Raw genomic sequence first — 25,061 nt, forward strand, 5'->3', positions numbered from 1 at the left:
AAGAGAATCATCGCTAAACCGACATACCCCAAAAATGGCAAAATTGCTCTGGGCTTTGAGGTACCAAAAACCCCTGGGATTGAAGGGGTTAAAGGAACAGTTAAGTGTCCCTGACACTCCCACTATAGAAGAGTGCATATTAAAGTATGGTAATATGTGAGTGCTTCACTTTATGCTTCACTCTTCCAAAATAAAAATAAAATAAAGCATTTAGGTGCAGCAGCTGCGGAAAGCTTCTCCTGCAAAGCAGGGTTTGCAAAGGGGCAAATGCATATGCGGGGGTTCTCCTGAATCCCCCCATACATTTGACACCATTAAAATGTCAAGAGACAATTTAGCTATCATATGCATCAAAGTGTGAAAAATAGTTGGACTCATGAGGACTGTAATCTGACCTTGGGTATGTATAGCATGCAAGAATTATCCTCCAAGGGAAACTGTTCTCCCTGTTGTTTGTGTGTTATTGTAACTTTTAGGGCCATAGAACATTGTGATACACTCATCATACCCACTAAACATTCTGATATAATAGAAAAGAGGGAGGTTGCGAGAGGAAAGATAGATTGGGGGTACTTGATGCCAGAAGAGGGAATGTTGGGAGGTATATTGTAACCATAGAAACCAACTCAATATTCCTGCTCAATTGATTCCTAATCCTAACATGCTAATAATGGCTGTTTTCAAGTGTTGCATTGAAATTGCCCTTTATATGTAATCCCCATGTGACCTACTGCTGGGAGATCCCATTTTAATGCTGTTTAATACCAGTAATAGAAAAGGCATAAGGCAAGCCAGAAGACATCGAGGGAGCCTTTCATTTTTTAGTCTGTGGAACTATTTTCCTGCTTGCTCCTGAGGCAATCTCTAAAACCTTCTCTAACACTTATGTGGGAAACTACCCCAAATTCCGGCCAGAAACTTGATTAAAAAAAATGCACTGAGAACTGCAAATCCCTGTGCATCTATCCCACGGCTGCATGCCTGAGGCGCATCGATAAACTCTTACTCCATCCACGGTTGCAGAATGGTACGATCCTCCTAACCCCCCTCCCCTGTTACATGACGACCAAATGGAGCGTTCCGTGAAAGCAGGAAGTGTGTGAAGGAGCGTGTGGTGATCACGTGTTTACTGTAGAGCGCTTCAGAATGCAATGATCGCTGTGTGATGCTGGGATTCTGTATGAAGTGCTTATCACCAGCGTTCTAATGCGGTATTTAAAAACCTAATGTTGCTGGTTGATTCATTTGCATGCTTTTATTTCATTGTGTAGTTAACGTTGCCTAGTGAGCTGCTTTCGTTGCATTGATGATGGTATTTTCAGCCATTGTGTTACAAAACAGAAGCCCGGCTACAGTACTTCTATGTTAACTCTTTCGAACAGGGACAGTCATTTACTTTAACTGCCCTCGTAAAACCTTAGTGTTTTAACCGGATCGCGTATAGTGCTTCTGGCTGGTAATTCAATCCATGTTTTATGATGTATTGACTTCCCATAGTGTGACTTTTGATGCTTTACTATACTTACTGCTTGGTGTCATAAACAAAACATGAATACTGCACTTAAGTGTTGTAATATTGTGTGACATAAGTTTTAAATTTAAGGAAGCCTGGTCATTTTCCAAACAAGAAAACTTTGGCTAAATAAAGTGATACAAAGTAATGTATATAGTCTAACAAAAGAACTGATCAAAAATTGCATCATGTTGACTATTAATGTTATCTTCTTCTTATAGCAAATGGACCCTATCCTCCGATTCTTTCATTTTTAAAAATGTCCTAAATGAGTTTTGCTTTACATCATTGTTCTGACACTGTCATCTGCATAAGTTAAATGAGGGCCAACACCTTGTTTGTATATTGTGATGTTGTGCCTACTACTAGGTGTGTCAAACTGCATTCTGAAGTCGCTAAAAAAAGAAATCTCTGTCTTTAGAGATGTGCCTCAATCAGGAACTACCTTAATATTCAGTCGTGTCGCAGATTAGATGCTAAAGTAGCACGATTGGAATGTATAAAAAAAATCCTTTTCAATAACATCTCGTTTCCTCTTTTGTATATTTCAGATTACATGTCGGTTATGGTTTCCATATTACAGGACCCATAGCTTGTTAATGAGCCTGAACAGGAGATACAGCAGATCTTCAGCCACAGCTGCCAAAAAATGTTATCGTATAATAGCATTGCAGGTGCACTGGCCACTTTGGATTATTCTACATGGAACTCCTGCTTGCTTGTGATGACGTGTGGTTTCCTGGTTTACCTGGGAATCTTTTTAATATGCCATGTCGTGTCCGTTATCCTGTGTGATACTTACTGCTCCCTGTCTGCCAAGGAGAAGGTGTTTTGGGATCTCGCAGCCACGCGGGCAGTTTTTGGAATTCAGTGCACGTTTGCTGGGTTGACAGCCTTGCTGATAGATCCGGTACTTAGTGGTGACAAGATTGGGGCGCAGCAGAACTGGTCTTGGTTTATTATCCTCATCGCAACAGGCTTTTTTCTGTTTGAAAACCTAGCCCTTCACGCATTCAATATCCTGTTTTGGACATGTGACATTTTCCTTGCTGTTCACCATTTTTTTGCTTTTATGGGTTATTTTGGATGCGTATTATATAGCACGGCAGGACACTATTTGGCCATGGTCGTTTTGTTACTTGAGATGAGTACACCTTTTACCTGTATATCCTGGATGCTGCTAAAGGTAACTTTTGTTCAATGGTATCTCTTGAGAACGGCATTTTTAGCTGTTTTATTAGTTCTTTGGCTACTGCGGAAAACTGTCCTTGACAATTTGTGACACAGGAGTTGTTTTTCAGCCGCAGCAGTCATACTTTTTCTACAATGATAAGCCATTTAACGAGTGCTTTTACCTATGATGGGTCAGTCAAGGTTGCAACGTTGTCTGGAAATCTGAAAACACAAATGCAGCTTAAGTTCTAGCTTGTTATCTTTATGGGCTTTGCTTAATTATTTCCTACGCATCATATAAAATATTATCCTGCTAGATGCCCTAGACATAATATCCTCAATGAATGGCTGATCCAGGAAAATATGACTGCTTTGAGTAGGTGTTAAGGACTAGTCACCTATTGGCTGCATGCATAATGTATTTAATGGATACCATAAATAGGCCAAGGTTTCGTTGTCGGCAGAGGAGATGTTTTTTAGTGTTTACACACAGAGCAGGGAGAGTTTCAGTTCCACACAGACAAAACGTTAAGTGAGTGCTATTACATTTTAATTAAATTACTACAGAGTAGCCTCTGTGCGCCGCAAGTACCACATTGTAGAAAAGAAAAAAAAAACAATTTGCTTATCAGGCTGCAAAATTCATACAAAGTGGAGGCGCAACCAGCCTTTAAACGTACAATAGCAGGCATTTTTTTTCCTCAGATATAGAAGGCTTCCTTCTGACATTGGCACCTAGGCCCTCTGGCACTCGGTTTAACCACACTATGATGGTGAATCATGCCTGTGATCACAATTTAAACTTTTAAGAGCAATCCTGCCCATGTACCTGGCCATCTCCTCATTGGGGTGTGGGAACTTGACCATTCGTGAGACCTTGCTTTAGTTTAAGTATTCACTTTCCATGTAATCAATTCTCTCTATCATTTTTTTTTCTTTCAGGCTGGCTGGTCAGATACCTTATTTTGGAAGGCAAATCAGTGGCTAATGATTCACATGTTTCATTGTCGTATCATCCTTACCTACCACATATGGTGGGTATGTTTTTGTAATTGGGATCGTTTAGTAAGGATAACGCCCTCATTATATTTGGCATTTTTTATGATTGGGCTGACATTGGTTACGTTTGTAATGAACCCATATTGGACATACAAGAAGACGCATCAACTTCTGAATCCTGTTGACTGGAATTTTGAAGCATCCAGAAAGTCCTCTGTATTATGCAAGAAAAATGGCGGCTGTAAAAAAACAAAATAATCTTCGGGTCTGCAAGTCAAGTCATTTATACTGTCAAGGAATTGTTCTACGAACCAAGTAATTCTGTCTCTTATAGACTAAAACGTAAAGTATTGTCTTTGAAAACCTCTGTGTTTAAATTTGTGTGGTCTGTGTATCTTTTCCCATTCCCAAACGTTTTTTGTATAATTCTTTATACTTCCTGTTAGTTGTATTAATGCAAATGTGCTAACGTACGCATGCAATTGTTAATTTTAGTACAGAGGTGTAACTGATGTACTCTGTAATGTATAGGAGCACTTAATAGTGGACTCCTTGTCAATATAATGAGCACGTCTTGTTCCTACAGGGTTTATTTATGGGTAGCATTTTAATAACCGTTTAAGTATCAGTCCTGGAGTGCTCAATTAATGAATAATTGAGTTAAGGTGAATATGTGTACATGTACAGGTACTGTTCATAGATGGATTCATCTGTCTGTGCATTTCTACTTATAAGTGTTATGTTTTTCTTGGAGATATTTCATAAGTATTTCATTGTGTGACATTTGGTTTTATGTTCGGTGTCGACGTGCAATAGCAACCAGATGACTCTTAAATCTACCAACCAGTTTTTAGCTTTTTTCATCAAAGTTCAGTAACGCCTCTTAAAAAAAACCCTCTTTTCTTAAAGCTCTGTTTTACTGTGCAATTCTTTTAGGTTATGTTGACCACAAGACCACGTTACTGCAATTTAATTTACTCCTGGACATCTATTAGATTTTTACCACTTTTGTTCTTTCTAGATACTTTGTCTGGAACGGTGTTCCATATGTTACATTACATTCATTTATAAAGCACCAGCAGCTTCCATAGCGCTGTTACAACAAAGTAAGTGAAATATTTTAAAATCACAAACAATAACAAACTGGTACAAAAGGGGAAGAGGGCTGTGCTCTTGTGAGCTTACAATCTAGTGTGTGGTTGAGTGGAGGTGAAACCGTAGGAAAGGACTGCTTGGATGGTGAAGAGTTGGTCGAGTCAGATGATCTGAAGAGCTTGTTGGTCGTTCAGATGGCTTGATTAGGATGTTGGCTGAGAATGGTAAGAAGAAAGGTTGTATGGATCTAAAAAAATAAAATAAAAAAAAGTGTTTGTTTTTTTAAGAGAGCTTTTGAAAGAGGTGTACAAGAGAGAAAGTCTGGTAGAACGAGGAAGAGACAGCACAGGTGAAATCCTGAATGTGGGAGAAGAAAGAGGTAATGATGGCAGAAGAGAGATGCACATAGTCTCTCTTCTATGTATATATCCTACAGTATTAATCACTATCAATCTCAGATAAGTGGTGTATTACCAACTATATTAACCACTTTGTGACAAAGGCTGTTTTAACATTTCTGCGGTGCTCGTGTTTAGCTGTAATTTTCTTCTTTCTTGTTCACTGAACCCACACAAGTTATATATTGGGGTTTTTTCTTTAGATGTCATTGTTTTGATTGTATCATATCATTTACCATTAAAAATGTATAAAATATGGTGAAAAATGTAGAGAAAAAATGACCTTTTCTGACTTTTACTTGAAAAATATTTTGCTCACCTTTAAAAGCTAATGAGAAAACCTGCTAAATAGATTCTACTATTTGTGAGTTTAGAAATACCCAATGTATTTTTGGGGGTTTTTTTTGCTTTGTTTTTTTTGCTATTTCAAAACCATTTTTTCCAAATCTGGTAATTCTTCCCCCCGGGTGCTATTTCTTTGGAGCCGGCCAATACAATATACCCCATCAAACCATATATTTTGGAAGACCCATGAATGGGTTTGCCTGGCTGTTTTGGGGCAAAAGGGCCGCATTTGAGGCATGCACATTTTTCAATGTTGAACTTTATTTGGTGTGTCCATGCCCTATTTGCTACATCTTTGAGTCTGGCCAATTCAATGTACCCAATAAAACCATATATTTTTGAAAACAAGAGACCCCAGGGTAATGCTGATATTTTAGCTCTTTCCATGCACTTATTCTACCACAAGCCTTTGTTAAAGTTAGCAGTATTTTTTGTGTGTATTTTTCCCACACACATTGTACTTTAGGTATGAATTTGCAGCTCTTGGTATACGTCACTGTTGCACAACACCCCAATATGTGTTCAGCAACATCTCTTGAGTACATTGATACCTCCCTTGCATTGGTTTGTCTGGTTGTTTGGGGACGTGTGCATTTTTCAATTTGGAAATTACACATATGGTCACCCCCCCCCCCCGTGTTAATTGGGACATTGTTGAACCTGGCCAATTCAATTTACCCCATAAAATCATTTATTTTTTTTAAGTAGACACCCCATGGGCATTTAACATGTGAGAATTGTTTTAAGATAAAGTGCTAATTTTAGGACTTGTAAAAAAAAAAAAAAATATGAAAAAATATTTTTATACTTCTTTGGACTGGAAGGTTCCCCTGATGGTGACATAAGTAGAAAATTATTTTTACATGTAACCATTTTTATATATTTATATTTATTTTACTAATCACATAGTGATTAGAAAGCTGGGCTCCATTGACTTGCATGATTGAGTGCAGTACCTGCATTCAACCTGCAAGTGGAGCCAGATCCTCAGGAGGGTCTGGAGACAGTGTTGATGCCCCGGGGAAGGGCCAGACATGGCCCCTGATGCCGATCTTGGTGCCGACATTGAGGCATTACAGCAACCCCGCTTTCTGCACCCGTTTTTAAGCCATGACGGTCCTGGCGCGTCAATTGTCGCTAGTTAGTGTTAGTGCATGAACCGGCAATTGTCATTGAGGGGATAAAGGAGTAATGTAGTCCTCTTTTCATATTAAATGCTTATTGGAGTCAGTTCTTCATGGCATTCTTTAGTTATTAGAGTTTGTTTGAATCATTCAACTCCTCCCTAGCTACCACAACTGAAAGCAGGGTGCGTACCACAATACACTTCTTACACATGCTCGGTAGAACTCCCTTTCTAACAGCAGTCATCCGCAATTATGCTATGAGAGCACTGATGTTATAATAGGATAAGTGCACTTGGCTGCTGCTTTAGTGATGTCAGTGGGAATAGTATTGAGTATGTTCAGAAAGTTTGCATACATGTACATTTGAGGCAGGCAAGGGAGGAAGATAGTAGAACGCATGGGGTAAAATCCATTGGAGTCCATGCAAAATGGACTTCGACATGCATTACAAAAAATGTTCATTTAAAAAGACTGCGCAATCATAAATGATAATGGTTGGCTCAAAATGCTGGTTTGGAGGTGATTGAGGCTCATATTAGAAAATCCATATTGAAGTACATGCAGGAGTTATTCTATAAAGATTTATCTGGTTTATTGCCAAGCCGTTCTCTTGCAAATCTTGGAAAGTTGAACAGTGAACCAAAAAATTTAGGTTGATAAACAGTATGTCATGGGACTATGATATAATCTCTAGATAAGTATCGGTTCTCTTATGATATTGGATGTGTGGGAAAATCAAAAGTCCATGTCATTTTTCAGTATATAATTTAAAAATTATATTTCACAACAAAGTACTTTATGCCTTGAGTTTGGTATGCATAATTTGTGAAATTGATAAGTCAAAAGTGATGAAGGCCTCCTTATGTGGCTACAATGGAAACCTTCATATTAACCTCCTGTCCTCGGGACTTGGATGATTGTACCACCCCTTTGATTGGAGCTGATTTCTCCCAATACAATTTTTTTGATGCAACAAAATAAAATGCAAAAGGCCAACATAAATGTTGAAGTTAATTACTCCTACAGTCTTTGTAAGCAGCACTCTCATTAACGTCATGTCTACTTTAAGAAAATGCATCTTTAAGTGTGACTTAACTTGAACCATTGCTACAAGCTGTAGCGTGACAGTGTTATCTGTAACATTCGCTTTCAGAAAAAGTTAGTTTTTGTCCTCTGAGTGATTCGTTAAACCCTCTTGTTTACATACTGTATGTTAAAATATTGTTTTCCTACACCTTTTATTGTTCGTGTCTTTTGTAGCTGCTGCACAGTTTATATGAGGAGGTCTTTTCCTTGGTGTTTAGCGGCCTATGGATAGATTGTTGGTATACCCAAGTGAGTTAAATCACAATTGCCCATACCCGCATGCATAATACATGCATACTTCCATACATACTCTCACATATACCTTCATTAGAGATACACAACACTGGTTCTATCTAATACAATGAGATTTCTTGACTCTTGAGTGCAATCGGGGGCATACATGGCCCCCGGTTAACAGAATCAGAATAACATTTGCAAAGGCAGTTCTAAAAACAAATGATCACGGTTCACTAAGCACAAAAATCAGTAGTTAGTGCTGTATTTGTGTAAAGAAGAAAGACAATCAAAGTATCAATCAATCAAGCCTTTTTGACATTTTGACCATATGATTGTTAAATCAAAAGTCCATGTCATTTATATTTAGTATTTAGATTATCATTTTGTTTATTGCAGAAAAACAGTAAATTGAAACCTTGTATATCACCCATATAAAAAAACAAACCCCTAAACCTAATAACTTGCTGTGCCACCCTTTGCGGCAACAACCACAATGAAACATTTGCGATAACGGGCAATGAGTCTTTTACTTTGCAAGGAAGGTCTTGGCAAAATTGATTAATTTCCCCTTAATTTGTGCTTCAGATCATTCTCCTGCTTCATAACCCAACTGTTATGTTGGGTACTGTTTACTCACGTTACCTTTGTCTAATGTTGAAATTAGTTTGATCTGAAACATTTAAGTCTAGCAGATATGTCAGGGGGCAAATACTTTTTCACAGTACAATACCTTAGCATATATAAAACTAATGGAATGCATTTTTTTATTTGTGTGTACATACACTGATGTATGTGAACCCTTTTTACCATTACTTTCTTTTTGAGCTTGTTGGACATCCCATTCCAATCCCATGGGCAGTGGTTTGGAGATGTTGTCCCCCCCCCTTTGCAGCTATAACAGCCTCCACTCTTCTAGGAAGGCTCTCCACAAGATTTTGGAGTGTGTCTGTGGGAGTTTGTGCCTGTTCAGCCAAAAGAGCATTTGTGACGTCAGACACTGATGTTGGATAAGAAAGTGTGGCTCATAATCAGTGTTTCAATTCATCCCAAAGATGTTCAATGGGTGCTCTGAAAGCTAGTGGATAATTAAACAGTGAAGAAGTGATTGTGACAACCAGGGCATTTTCTTAGTAACAGATTGGCACTTGTCAGAAATGAAGCTGGTAGTTGTGGTTCACTAATATCAGAGCAGCTCTACTCTCTTATGTGGAAAAGTAAGTAATTTTGTCTGCGCATCATTCCTGATTCCGAAGGACATTATGATTCCTAAGTTTCACAGCATGCAAGGTCAAACTGATACTGCAGCTGCAGCCTTCTCTTAATCTACTTAAATGGCCATGACTAAACTGAAGGAAATATTTCAGAACTGATCTGCTTACAATCAGATGGACACAAAATAACCATTTTTTTTACACTTTACATAGTGAAATTAATTATACAACGCTCTGATGTTCAGAAATTAAATCATATGGTTAAAATATGATTACAATGTAATGACAGATGAGGGTTGTAGAACAGAGCCTTGAAATATACCAACTGAGAGAGGAAACAGGAGTTACTGGAGAGAGTGGAGACAATACAGTGTGCAACCGAAAAGGAATGGTGTCACAGAGACAAAGATTTTTAAGGATTTGAAGAATAGGGTGGAGGTTCACTTTCAAAGGCAGAAGCAAGGGTGATGCAAGGGGAACAATCACACTCCTATCGTGCCCAGGTTCCAGCATTTACTGGTTGCCTTGGCATGATAGGAGTGTGATTGCTGTTAGCAATTATATGTATATTAATATTGTTATTATATTTCATTGTCCAATTTTATTAAAAGTAACACACCAAAATTGGAAAAAAATACAATAACAATATCAATTTATATTATTTAACCCCAAATAATCATGTACATTGTCCTTAAGGGGTTAACAGCAAAGCTAGCCAGACAGGTAAACAAGACATCAGCCAGAATGCCGAGTAGCCGAGTGGCTCTGCAGAGTTTATCAGACACCGCAGTGGTTATGAAAGGGATCAGATGTTTCAAAACAATGTTATAATTCTGACAATTATTTCCATGTTAGTAAAATTGTAAACTTGGCCATAAAAGGTGAAAACATGTACAATTCTTATGGTTTGCATCCTGTATTTGCCACAAGATGGCAGCATTGTAAACTATGAATGCCAAATGGAAAAGTTTCGTTATTTAATATATTTTCTAGCTGTGAGATCTAATTTTCCAGCAGAGTCTGGCCTTTCACTCCATACCATTGCCTACACAACAATCTACATATTTTCCTTTTTGACGGAACTGCAAAAAATATGGGAGGAAGGAAGGGCAGGGAGATTTTAAAAAGAGCTGTTGAATCTATGTATAGTTTTGAGATTCCTATTTTGTATTTAGGAACTTTTTTTGAAATGTGTGTCCCCCGTCTCGGAAAAATGCAATAAGCCAGAAAACTACCTACATGACATACTTAAATATTTGTCTCCTCCATTTCTTCTTTTTTTGCATATTTGTAACATTTAAATATTTATATATAGAAAGAAAATAGCCACCCAACCCTTCCGGTGTAATTGCCCCTTCATTACTAAATCAACCAATTAACAAAATGTAATGGATAATTAGGTTCGATTTCACTAAACACACCCAGCTATGTAAAGCTAACATAGCATTCCACAATAAGAACATCATATTAACAGTCAAACATTGCAGTGTGATGGTCTGGGGCTACTTTGCTGTTTCAGGACCTGGGTTAGTTGCCATAATTGAAGGAACCATGAATTCTGCTCTCTCCCAGAAAATCCTGAAGAAGAATGTCCAGCCATCAGTTTGTGACCTAAAGCTCAAGCACAGCTGGGTTATGCAGCAGGACAATGACCTGAAGCATACAAGCAAGTCCATTAGAAGAAACAAAATTAAGGTTTTGGAGTGACCTAGTCAAAGTCCTGTCTTGAATCCAATTACGATGCTGTGGCAAGACCTTACTAAAACTCCAATGTGGCTGAATTAAAACAATTCTGCCAAGAAGAGTGGGGCAAGGAAAGGATAGATTAAAGATATATTTTGCCCATAGAAAGGTGACATTTCTTCATTCCACATTGATTCCTAGACACCTTTTGTACCATAAAACAAACAAATTTGACTCGTGCCCAGTGAATAGTTACAAACACACCTAAGGCATGAATATTGGAGATTCCATATGGCCATATATTGCTTAGGTTGCATATCACTGCTCCTAACATAAACAGACAGTATATATTTTCCATTAACTTAATATAATCCTTGCGAATAAACTCGCAAAGTCTGGGAGTTATGGGGGGATTATACTTGCTTACTCACATATATGATCCTAAAGGCTTGTCTGGTTTAACCCCTTGGAAAAGGAAAGTATACATCTGCAAACGAGTTCTGTAATAAAAAGTCGCATCAGATTGCTTGCTTTAGACATCTCTTTGTAACATGGTTTGTGATGTACTACAGAATTGTTTGTATTCTATTTTCTAATCGGTTGGTATAAGTAAAAAAAATAATTTTAAAAACACTTATCCGGAGTAGTAAAAAAATGCGAAAGAAGTTTCAACATTGAACACGCTGAAATATCTTATGCGGTTTTCATCTTTTCATTCTTTTACTGTACAGAACATGTTCGCACAAGAGCATATCTGGAAGTGCCTGGAGCAGATGCTAGATTTCTAAATCTGATTCAAGAGACAATGTTGTGTACACATATAACGCTGAAGTATTACATTATATAGTTTCATTTACTTTTTCCCATTCATCTTGTTCATTGGCCCGGTTCGCCGATGGCCTTTTTTAAGCTGCTCTGCTAATTTTATCCCCCAAATCTCATTCGGCCCCCGTTCCACTTCCACTTCAAGCCAAGTTTGAAATCTCTCCTTCTATTCCTAGTTGAACATCTCCTCCAATCTAAACTTTTCCCAGCAGCAATTCCATCCTATACTATACCTCTTAGTTTTAACCCAGGGCAGATGTTTTAAATACATGCAACATTACATCAAAATTGTAAAATGACAATCACACCAAAGAAGAATGCGGGTATTTTAATATGTTTTCATTATATATATATATATATATATATATATATATATATATATATATATATATAGCGCACAGACCCCCACCCTTATCGGTTGCCTAGCCAGCGCTGGAGATGACTGGTGGCAAGTATATCACCTGCTGGGAAATGTGTTTAGCTAAACACGAATGACCCATGAAACATAAATGGTAGGGCTGGCCAAAATAATTTATAGGGACTATAAAGCTATAATATGAATTATGGTACATATGATGGCTGGAATGTCCCTTTAAGGAAACAATCTTGTCATTTTCTTGCACTGGGTCTATGAAAACATGGTCCAGGAGCAAATGGAGAGAAGGAGCTACTTGGCCAAAAGAAGTACATTAAATGATCCCATTATTTTATATATCCCAATAGTATTCATCGCTAGTGACAGTCTTTTTCCCTCCTTGCACAGCTGTTGGAGGGTAAGCCATTGGGCTGGTCAGGTGACCCCAGAGGAATGCAGTCGATGAGCATTACAAGTATGTAGAGGGGGGGGCGACAGCGAGAGGCACAGTTTCCAAACCTTCAGCTTTGTTGCAGCAAATCCCACTGACGTTTGGGAGCAATCTTTGACTGACAGCAGCCTCCACCAATAGAGGAGGAAGCCTGCAGCCCACCGACCAATCAGCGACTCCTCTCAGCTCCAGCAGCCCGTGTTCACTTCAGTTTGAAAAAAAAAAAAAAAGATTGGAGAAGAAATGAAGTAAAAGAGGGCTTGCACAATTTTTGCTAGCGGGCAAGGCTGCAGAACAAGCACTATATAGGCTACTAACAGGGAGTCAGGGGCCACCTCTGCAAACTATTGCATGCCATTCTACTGGATATGGTGAGTGTTTGTGTCTCATTCCAATTAGCCGGGTGAATGGGAAAGGAGTTTTTTAGGTTGTAATAAAGGAGTTACGTGAGGTGTTTGCCTGAAGATCACAGGGAATCACATTGTAACAATTGCTGAATTTACTCATCTCTGGTGCATAATGCTCTTTAATTTAACCATTTATAAATCATTCCCACCAGTTCTTCTATGGGGTTGGAGTCAGGATTCTCTGGCTTTTAAGGGTTAAATCTACACGCATCCCACTTTCAGGCTGCTCGTTATATTTGAATCAAGCAGAGTGCTGGGCTGTGTTTTGAATTGCTAGTAAATGTTGGATTCTATGGAACAGTATCTTTTTTTATGGTATGATGTGGCAGTGAGTAGTCCATATTTCATTCCTTACAATACACAATAGAATAGTTTTAGCCAAGACTCTTGGATCTGCTACTTGACCCTTTTCTGACCCCATTTCAGAATGAGCTGCATACTTTTATCTGCCATACATTGCATACCTGTTCTATTAACCCATTCAACATCTTTATTTTTCTTTACCTGTCTGTTTATATTTATTCTGTACATTACCAAACTGTTGTTTTCATCGCCTTGCAAATGAATACATTTTAAAAAAACATAACATGAGTCGAAAGTATGAAGTGTAATCGGTACGTTACTTTGTATGATCGTTTATATCTTTGTCCTAAAGCCGTATGTTTTTAGTTTCTTTTCTGTTTGCCGTGAGGATTGTTGTTCTAAACATGTGCATCCTAAATGTCTCACAAGCCTCTTGTTTGGACACCTGCTGCAGCCCGGCAGGAACCCTGCCACAAACTCCTGCATCTGTCGCTTTCTTCAAATATTGAGCCAAGATGCCTTTGAATACATAAAATGCACCAGAGCATCTTTCGCCATCTTAACATTAACCCTTTGCATAATAGAGGACTTCTCCCGGTGCATAGATCAACTATCTTGTGCCTATTGTGAAAATGCTTGAAGCAGATCTCTTCCCAAATCCTAGATTTTTACAGTTCTATGGACTAACTATCTATGTTTACAGATTTAAATAAGCAAAGTAGAATTTGACAGCACATAAGAACAAATCAGCCTCTACCACTTCTGCTAGGAGGCTGTTCCACTAATCTACCACATCTCAGTTACATAACAAAACCTTACCTTACGTGTAACCATGAGAAAATACATTGTAGCTTCCTTTTCACAAGTTTTGCACAATTATCTGTTATCTGATATCTGCCTGATTGTTAAATCGCCAATTGGTTCAGGCAGCGTTTGTAAGGGTGTTCTAAGGAGGGATTAGATTCCACTGATTCCACCACCGTGAGACACATTTCAAACTCCATAAAGTGCACAGATTACTTAAATATCTCCCAAACCATTATATTGACTGCTGCAAACCCTACAAGCTATGGGTAGTGTAAATTGGTAAATGTAGTTATGATACACTGATATGAAACTGCAACTCCCAATGTGCTTATCCATCAATAGACGTGGCATTTTTCTTGAAGGATGCTAGCTGAGCATTTTAGGAGCCATGGAGTATTTTGTATAAAATTAGATTTTGATACAAAGTTTGAAAAGTGGTCCTACAGCTACATCAACCAAATAGGGTCATAGGACCACTTTTCAAACCTTGCACAAGAATAAATTGTTATACAAACCTCTTGGTTCAAATGATGTGATATAATTGTAATTAAACAAGGATCTAAACAATAATTGCAATTATACATAACCATTTAGGATGAACAACCCAACCCTGCTCCTTAATAACAACAAATAAGATTTAAAAAACTTGGAGGAGAAGTACAAGCCAGAACTGAGATGCTTTCAGTGGGTTCCTGTGTGTGACCAACAATGCACTACAGACAGCTCACAGACCAATAGCTGTAATTTTGCAAGAACTGTAAAGGCCGCCATCATGGGTGTACAAACATTACGGTTGTATGTGGCACGGCTCTCCCGGGAGGGCTCCACGTCTTCCTCTGTTAAGAAGTTCAGGGGAGACTTCCTAACTCTCCTGTAACTGACGCTCTACTAGAGAAGAAAACATACTAAAGTACTTTGTGAGAATACACATTCTTAAAAATGATATAAAAGGCCTTAGCTGAGGTAGAAGCTGCCACTTAGCTGCTGCCCTCCTCCTTGTGGTCCAACAATGATTATTTATTGCAAGGTTGTAATGATAACGAATGAAGTCCTTGATCTCAAGAGGGTGAGACACATAATGAAAGTGTTTTATTTATTTGAACGGAGAACAGTTTTATATTCTAGAATACAGCTAAACATTAGTAATATTCTTTAAAGCAATGCAGCTGATACGGCATGGATATGGAAAAATATATGTTGTTACAGGTTTGATCCAAAACAATGTCTAAAGCCTACAAATAAAATTCCTGAACTCGTCAGGAAAACAAGAAAACCCATTAAGGTGTGCATTATCTTTGCCTGGATCTACTCACTGCACCAGTTACATCATGATGATACTACAGGACTTGAGGGTCAGATGTTTGGATATAATGTAAGAAAGATTTTCTTTATTGAAAAGGTAGTAGATCAATAAGGAGCCTCCCAGCAAAAGTGATAGATGCTAATATGCTGAGGGAATATAAATATGTGTGGCATAGGTGGAAAGCTGTGCTAATTATCCTTTTTATGGTATTTTAAAAATGGATCAACTAGAAGGACTGAATTGTTCTTATCAACCGTCAAACCTTGTTTCTAAATGTAAATGGAGCTCCGTTGCTCTAAAAACCTAAGGACCTTTAAAAACATCTGTCTTTCTGTAGTTATTTTAGTTATTTCTTCTTAAACTTGTCACATTCTACCCTATAGGATATTATGACATTTTGTATATTGCTGATAATTTGTCTTCATCCATCATCGATGGTTATTTTATATTTAATCAGCCCTCAGGAAATATTCTTACTCCTCCTTTTACCTCTCTCTCTCTCTTTGTGTTCTACATTGACCTTATAGCTGTTTAGTCCTTAAGAATAAGAATTAAAGGTGTTAGTCTACTAAACAAAACATAATTTGTGCAGATTTGACATTCTTTCATCTTATTCTTTTCTCTGAAGTTTTGAGTTTTATACTCCTCATTGTTCTCATACTGAGGAATACTCTACATCCCTGGTGGACCCAGGAGCCCAGGGCATCTTGACTTTTGCAAGGTGCCAATGTCTCATAACCACTTCGAGAGAATCATTAATAGTAACTGCAAGTTAAGCTAATTTACAGCAACACGGCATTTATGTATGCAGGACACGTGAGAGCATGAGACCAGGGCGACAGTTCTGTTTTGCCCTATCTATGTTTTGTCTACAGTTACATAACAGTAGGGGAGAGAGAACTTAATGGGACGTTTAAATAATGCATAGAAACATAGAATTTGATGGCAGATACGGACCATTTGGCCCATCTAGTCTAATGATTTTTCCTGATGTGGAGACTCAATCCTTCAGCCCTTGTTCTCTTCATTGATGTAGAAAAGCTTTATGCCTACCCCACATATGTTTACATTTCCTCATTGTATTAGCCTTTACAATTTCGACTGGAAGACGTTTTTACTTATTTACCACCCTCTTGGTAAACCCTGAGAAAAGGCAGTTGATACTTCACAGTGGGCAGCATAAAAAGCCACCTCTACCCAGAACTGGTCTTCTCATCGGCCCCATGGGTTCCTTCTGGATAGATTCATGGAAAAAAAGAAGAACCTTTCTTTCTCCACAGATCTGTATTACTGGCCACTGGGTGCACTTCAGAAAAAGGTGGAGCCATGGGGAAGTACACTGGAAGCATTGACGTACCTGAGGGGGGGGGGCGGTCTTCCCTAAGTGCCTCTCATCAGGAGGTGCCACATGGGACACAGGAGCAGGTTGTCTCAGGGTCAGTCCACGTCAGTGTCTGAATGTACAGTAACATCGGTTGAAGCCTTGGTGTGGTGTTACTGCTCACATCATGGACTGACCACATCCTAATTCAACCAGTCTGAGCATCTGTGATCTTTATAGTATGGATGACTGACCTTGGTAAAAATGGTTGAATTTACACTAGTCATTTTTTAAATTAAAGGTTATTATCTCTTAAAATAATAAACATTTGAAATGGTGCACAAAACAACAAAGAAGGTACTCTGTAACCATGCTGAATATACAAAGAGGAAGAGGTAGAGCTCAAAGAGAAAAAGCAAAAATGGAGCCTAAGGAGGAGGGCTGAGATCAAAAGAGGAAGGGGTGAAGTTTACAGCAGAAGAGGTGTGGCCTGGGCAGAAAAGGATGGGGTAGATTAAGGTTAGGGGGCACATGAGTTTAGTCAGGTTTAGGGCAGCATAAAACCAAGATATTCCACTGTTGATATCTTTTTCCCGTTGTAAACATTAGGTCGGCTTTTAATATGCATTATTTTAATCGGTAAACAACATCATGTTGGTTTGTTCAATGGACTGAACTGTAAAATGTGAGATATGGGGAAATAATGAGATTACTAAAAATATGATGTGATAAATACATGATGGGATGTTGCTACAACTTCTTGTTCTCGCCGTGGTTATTAGTATTTATTGATAGATATAGCACCATTATAGTCTGTAGTGCTGCACAATGAAATTAGAAATATAATTGCTTATTGCAAATGTCGAGATGCAAGTGTGGGATGTCAGGACTTTAGTGTTCTTTTTCCTGTTGCTAAGAGAACGGAGCACAGAGGTATTTATATCCACAGAGGTATTTATATCGCATTGTCTGTGTGTAGGGAGATGCTTAGCCTTCTCCTCCCTTCTATCTAGAAACCACTACAGCACTATGTGCATCCATGGCACCTTTTTTTTTTTATCTGGGGGGAAAGTATAATCATGTATCTCAAATAGACTGGTCTGTGAAAAAGCAAGGAACTAATATTCACTCATTTGAAACAACTTAAAGGCAACGGCTGATTTAGGAGCCATGGGCCCTGGAGCAATTTTACAGGAAGGGCCCTCTTATCATATGGCCAACTAACTGAAACATAATGGGGGGGGGGGGAAACCTTAGTTTGCCGCAATAAAATATATGATACCTGTTGTGCGTTTTTTGTAAAAAAAACCAAAAAACTTTGATCTTCTACTTTATATCTTTTCCTATGTTGACCCAATAAATGTATCGGCTTTGACTAAATAATCCATTTTAATACATTTAAAATGTATGTCCTTAATAGTGTGCTGTATGATTTGTTTCAACAAATGCAGTATTCAAAAAAATTATTTTTATATTGTCTGCTTTATTTAATGAAATATAGTTGATCTTGCAAGATCAGTTGATTTATATGAACGTGAAAATTTAAATGATTCATGATTTTTCAACTCTGTATTTGTCGGTCAGGGTGGAGTCCTTTATAGAAGGGTGTGAAACATCTGCCCTGAAGTAGGTAAAGTCATTGTTACAGATTTGCTTGTTCAGACTGGGGTGCTAAGCTCCAAGATCTTTAAAGGCACAGCACACAAAAACGAAAACAGAAATAAAAGTGTATGGAGGATTACCGTAAATGCTAGATACAGGAATATGTTGCTAATAAATGATGTGAACCAAATATATCTATTGATTTAAAATAATTATATAAAGTGACATAAACTTAATCAAACAGAAACTAACAAATACATCCCAGGGCTTAGTTAACCCCTTTAAGATTTTGTATAACTCAGGGGTTGACAAATTTGGTCTGGATCTAAGAGCCAGCCAAAAACACGTAACAGACAGTTTTTTGTTTTTTTTCCTAATCATGTTTATTTTCGTATATTTAACATTTATTCATACCTCCCTTCTAAGGTGATTCTCCACCATCTTAGGTCCGCGTAATATTTAAACTATTATATGGATGTTAGTTTAGAAATATGTCCCATTCTAAAGACAATAAAGATATCACACAAAATATACTGTATGCAATAACTAATAGAAGTATTGATCAAAACGTAAAATAATTGGAAAATATATGCTAATAATAATTTAATAAAGAATTGATACATTTGTGAAAACATACAATACATTATATTGGCAAATCAAATTAATAATTCATAAAAATGAAATTGCTAAATAAATTGTAACTAACATAGACTTACCCACTACAGACTATGCTAAAATCATATGCTCACAAACACACACACACTTCAGTCACACATGCTAACACCATACACTAAAACACAAGCACTATATGCTGACTTACACTAACACTGCCGTACAATAACACACAAAAAACACCACATGCTAACACCACACTCTTATACAAATGCACAGACTATCCAACAACATACACTGACTCTGGCACTGTACACACACACATTGATAACATCACTACAGTGCACACACTGACTTTGACACTATACATACACACACACAGTGGCTCTGACACTATACATACTCACGCTGACTAACACTACAGTACACACTCAAACACACACATGCACACCGTGACTTAGACACTATGCATACGCACATACACTGCTACCCTCACCCTTTCCCTCTTAACTTGTGGAGAGCTGTCTGCACTTTGTGCGCGCTGCATGCCTTTTACCATACAGAGAAGAGACTTCACAAGTGGTAATACAGAGGGTTTCCCACAAAGTTCAAACCATTCATAAGCCTCAAGAATAGAAAGGCCAGATTGGATTTTGCCAAAAAAAACATCTAAAAATGTCAGCCCAGTTCTGGAACAGCATTCTTTGGATAGATGAAACCAAAATCAATCTGTACCATAATGATATATATTACATAAATATGGAGAAGCTTGGAATGGCTCATGATCCGAAGCATACCGCTTTGCACAGGACACCTGATGTCCTGAGGTTGGCCATGATCACAATTTTTGTATTTATACTTTAAAATGAATTTTGTGTCTAATCTTGGTACTTACATTCCTTCTCCCAAAGATTGTGATCACCAAACATTGATAATAGGCAAACAATGTTGGTTATGGTGAGCAAACATTACTTATGTTTGTGTTATGGATACTATATCCTTGTAGCGGAATATCAGGCAAAGCATTCAGTTGCTGGAAATTACTAAAAGTCATAAATCATTTCTATAGTGTCCCAGCTTTATACAGTTGTGAAAACGCTGTAAAGTAAGGTTTTCCTCGCTTTACTAAATGCAAAATGAGTGAACAGAAGAAAAGTCTAAATCAAATCAATATTTGGTGTGATCACCTTTAAAACCGCATCAATTCTTCTAGGTAAACTTTTTTTTTTAAGGAACTTAGCAGGTAGTTTGGTATGAAGTTTAGTAGGAACTTGGAGAACTAACCTCAGTTCTTCTGTGGATCTAGCAGGCTTAGTTGCCTCTCTCTCTTCATGTAATCCCAGACAGACTCTGTATTGTTGAGATGAGGGCTTTGTGGGAGTCATATCATTACTTCCAGGACTCCTTGTTCTTTTTTACACTGAAGATAGTTCTTAATGACTTTGGCTGTATGTTTTGAGTTTTTGTCATGCTGCAGAATAAACTTGGGAACAATCCGATTCCTCCTTGATGATATTGCATGATGGATAAATATTTGCAGCATGCTCACACCCGCTTGGTAGGCCTCATTTTACACATTTGGATTATTTGTACCTGGGACTAGTTTAGCGCACTGTCATTTTTCTTTTCCATGGATAAATATCTGCCTGTATTTCTCAGGTTTTTGGCAATAGTTACGTTGCTTGGCCTTGTTTCCTCATCGGGGGTATGGCTTTTTGGCTGCAAGTCTTCCATGAAGACCACTTCTGACTAAGTTTCTCCGGTAGGTAGATGGGTGCACCAGGGTCCCGCTTTTTTTCTGCCAATGCTGAGCTGATCGCACTGTGTCTTTCATCTGTTTCCTTGACTGACCCCTGACCTGAACATTGCCATTTCTTTGTGCTTCTTCAAAAGAACATGGACAAAACATCTGGAAACATCTGTCTGCCTTAACATTTACATCTGAGAGAGACCTTGATGATACACTATAACTTTCTTTTGTCATGTTGCTGTGTCCAGTCTTGACTTTGTATATTTTTGACATTAAACTATTTAAAGCAACCTCACGTTGTTAATGAGTTGGTGGCTGTTCCTCATCCAGTTTTATTCCTCCTATGCAGCTGTTTCTGTTTCAGTTAATAATTGCGTTCCAACCTACACATTGATCATTAGTATAATAAAATTAAGTGTGATAGCCTAACTGTAACCACTCTATAAACCTTTCCATAGCAATCCATGCCAATGGTTTATTTAGTTATTCACCAATAGATTTCTTTTCATACTTTTATCAGTCCTATCACAGTGGCTAATAATGCAGTTTTGCCAGTTTGGTAAATTATTCGATGAGCAACGTGGTACGTTAGTGTGTCATGTCTGTTATTCTATTAAAGATGCTGTTTCATCTACGATGCTTTCCCTAAATGCAGCATTAGCTCCATAGCACTGTTCCTAGAGATTCTTTAGTTGTGTAATTCATATTCTCACCAGGAACACTTACTTTCTTGTGAGCCATTTTTTATTGTAATTAACATCTGAAGTGTCACAGTCATAAATTGAGATTTAGCTGGACAAGCAGACACAGGACTCATGGTTAGTACAAAAGATAAACAGAATACAAATGAAACACATAACACTCTTTTATGTAACAATAAACTACATAACTTTTCCATTAAGGGGGAAAATTAAACTTTTTGTAATAGTGTCAGGGAATGATTGTAATTGGATATCTTTTTTTTTTCTTAGCAAACTGTGTTTGAGAATTAACACCTTTTAAGGTATGATTATTGTGAGTATGTAGCTGGCTGTGGCTGTAGCGCAGTATTCTTAGTACGTAAAGGCAACAGTACTTTACAGTAACGTCCTATGTGTCAAATCCAGTGTACTTTCGCGTCCTTCCACCAGCTGTTTGCAACATTCATCCTCTGCCAGGTGTAATTTTAGCCATCTGTTTCCTCAGTTCTTTTTTGCTGACTTAGTTAATTGTTGGATGCAAAAAAGCACCACAAAACCAGACAGTGGTCTTAAAATAACGAATGTTCGGACAACATGTTTTTACTTGTGCAAAGTACAGAAATGTATGTATTTACGTGTGTATCAAATACAAGCACCTACTTATGAATGCTGTTCATTCATATACAATTCTTTCATTCTGGCCTTGAAAGGATGCTTTACCGGTGACATATTACGCTTCATTGTAATAACAAGGAAGACAGATAAAGGATTCCTGGTCCAAGTGAAGATGGTGATCTTTCGGGGCCTCATAAACTAATAATACAATTGGGCTATTCCTTAGAAGTGACTTTTCTCCGATAGAGAGTCAGTGTCTGCATCCATGCTTTTACAACCTAGAAAAAGAAACTGTATGTACAGATCTCAATTCCAGCTTCAGAAGTTCAACTTCTTGCCCCCTGTTGTGATGTTGCAATCTTAGTTTTCCAGATTTAGCACAGTGAATTACAGGCACAGATTATCCACAGTTAGGCATATTCCTTGATCCACGGGAATCCACATTATTTCCAGTTCTTTGTTTGCGATTCTTAAAGGGCAACTTTAGTTTTTCTAGCTGTTACTTTTAAAGCGTGTTATGTTCTGTTTCAAAACAATCATGGTTCTTATAAATAGAAACAATGTTTTTGACCGCAGCTATTTGGCATATTTTTCTGATTTGTCTCTGTTAACAATAAAAATATACAAAAATAGAGGGGCGCGCAACCTAAAAAGCATACAAATTCAGATTCGCAGGTTGTTGCTAGAATAATAATAATGTCCGATAAGTACACAAAACAAAGGGAGAATTCAGTGCATACCCAGTGAATACTATTTAAAAAAAACAAACACCTTACTAAGGCATAAATATTGGGCATTCCTTCGCACTATATGGCCATATATTGCTCAGCCCCCACTACGTGAAAGTGCCGCACATTTGGCGAGTCCTTTTGATGGCTGTATTGGTTACCAAGCAGATTAGCGGGACTGCTTTGCATTTAAACCCGAAATGGACTCTCAAGCAATTTAAAGCCTATTCTGTGTCATATCCCAGTCTTAAATGCAAATATACTAGGTCCCTTTTGTATACTTTTTAAAGCCTGAGCCTTAATAACATAGCGGGAGTCTCTAAACTAACACAAGTCTAGGAGGAAAATAATTGGAAAAATGTGGAGAATGTCAGAAAAATATCACATGATCCTATGGCTCTCTATTGATCTGTTTGTAAAGAGGTTTATTGGACCCCCTTTTCTTCAGCTCTATGCTACAATACTCTGTTCAGTACTTTACTACTTTTTTTTCCCCTGGGACTTTCTTTTAAGGATTAAAATAACATTTTATTCCGCTGTGTATGTGTGTGGGAGATTCCCATCTTGCTGTCCCATCACATTTTTTATAAATTGCTGCCTCGGCCTTACAGAGAAACAGCACAATGGTAAGAAATCTATAGAAAGTCTGGAAAGTGTGTTAATATTTCCTTCTCGGACAGACAAACTTCTTTTACAAGTGTGCCCTGTGAGTAGAGGTAAGATCATTTGTTGATAGCTCTCTAGAACATTTTTCAAGTCCTCTGTGGCTCATCTGGAAAATAATACAAAATGATGTTCTCTAATTTTTTTTTTTCATCCTAGGATTTGTGAACTGATATGTTTTGAATAACAGACAGACAAGGATGGAGAATTCAGAGAATTTAGATACAGATGATTTCCCTCCCCCTCCACCTCCTGAAGGTAAAACAAAGATCTGACAAATCTGATTCCATGCGTGTATTTTTCATTTCCCTGTTTTTGGTGAATCCGGGACGGTAAGATAGATGATGAGTTGAAAAAAAACATGTAAACCTGTAAAAATAATGCAGTTGGAACATAGGTTTTACTTAACATGCAGGTCTATTTTTTTCTACGTTTGGTTCATTTATTTTTTTTTTTTTCCAATTTCTATAAATAGTTTTTTTCAAACTTCAGATTAATGATTTGAAAGACTATAACATCCTAAAGGGTAATCATGGTGAATTATTAGTTACATGATACTTTGGATGCATATTTTAATCAATATAACTGTTTATAGCTGTCTTCACACTTTACATATCTCTCCCTATCCCTGCATGATCAGTTCTCAGCTCCTGAAGACTCTCCCTTTCCTCTAGTAACCCTAACTTTACACCAAATCCAATTCCCTGGCCTTATATGAAGAAAAAAATTCTCCTTGCCTCCAAGGATCATCCTGATCCTATTTCTCACTTATGATATACCAGCACACCCTCTGAGTCTCCTCCTATAACGGCTAATGCTCCCTTTTGGCCAAAAGCCTTTTCTCCTTTCATTCCATATCTCTGGAGCTCCCTACCACCAAACATTCACTAAGCTTCATCTCCCCAGAGCTTCAAAAGCAAACTAAAGAACACATTTTTACTGCAGCACTACAATGAGTACTTACTTTAATATGCTCAATCAGATCTCTCATAAATTGCCCTTCTCCCCCCTTTTACCTGTATGTCTCCTCTCTCCTTGCTACAACAGGCTGTTGGCACTTCTTGGCAAGGACCTCTTATCTTATCTTATCCATAATCATAAAGTGTGTATGACTCCTGCACTTATTAAAAAACTGTATTTATTCTACTCCACCATTATTATACTATGAATTGTAAAGCATACTTGTTAGCAGTAAATGCATAAAAATACACAGCTGCAATCAAAATTATTCAATCCCTGTTGCAAATCAGGTTTATTGTCAAATGTGACAACTCAATGAACAAATCAATGAAAAGCAATTGAAAAAGCTCAACACAATGAATGCTTCAAGTGGTTTCCCCAAATTCAACTGAAAATGCAACTTATAATGACTTCTTCAGCTGAATTTGGGGAAACCACTTGAAGCATGTGTTGTGTTGAGCTATTTCAATGTCTTTTGTTTGAGTTGTTCATTGCAAACAGCGTAACGTCTGTAAATGTTGAATAAACCTGATTTGGATTGAAGATTGATACATTTTGATTGTAACTGTACATATTGCGAAATGTTTTTTTTTTTTTTTTAAAGTTCTACATATTGGAGAAAAAAAAAACATATTATAGAGGAATGAATGTCTCTTTTGAGCTGATTATTATTTGTATTCATTATAAGCCCGCATGTAAGACATAGAAGATTATATACATCTACCTACACAATCTTTTCGGAGCGCATATGGAGATCTCTTTATGATGACGGGCGTTAGACGGACCCTTAGCTACAGCTGCGTTGTTTAGAA

At 37.7% G+C, this 25,061-nt stretch overlaps 2 protein-coding genes across 2 annotated transcripts in view; both read left to right on the plus strand.

The window, feature by feature from the left end:
- The first annotated feature begins 2,162 nt into the window (after positions 1-2,162).
- LOC149302319 (protein CLN8-like) lies at positions 2,163-4,680 on the plus strand. Its single transcript, XM_089482419.1, has 3 exons — positions 2,163-2,699; positions 3,629-3,926; positions 4,622-4,680. The coding sequence occupies exons 1-3, from the start codon at positions 2,163-2,165 to the stop codon at positions 4,678-4,680; spliced, it is 894 nt and encodes a 297-aa protein (XP_089338545.1).
- Positions 4,681-23,489: 18,809 nt separating this feature from the next.
- Positions 23,490-25,061, plus strand: part of LOC149302320 (rho guanine nucleotide exchange factor 10-like) — a 56,071-nt gene continuing 54,499 nt past the window's right edge. Inside the window, exon 1 of the mRNA XM_089482420.1 lies at positions 23,490-23,547. Within this exon, the coding sequence (XP_089338546.1) occupies positions 23,490-23,547 (58 nt within the window). The remainder of the gene's footprint in view (positions 23,548-25,061) is intronic.

This window comes from Sceloporus occidentalis, unplaced genomic scaffold (assembly GCF_023333645.1).
Source record: "Sceloporus occidentalis isolate IW3139 unplaced genomic scaffold, rSceOcc1.0.p SCAF_19, whole genome shotgun sequence".
Lineage (NCBI taxonomy): Eukaryota > Metazoa > Chordata > Lepidosauria > Squamata > Phrynosomatidae > Sceloporus > Sceloporus occidentalis.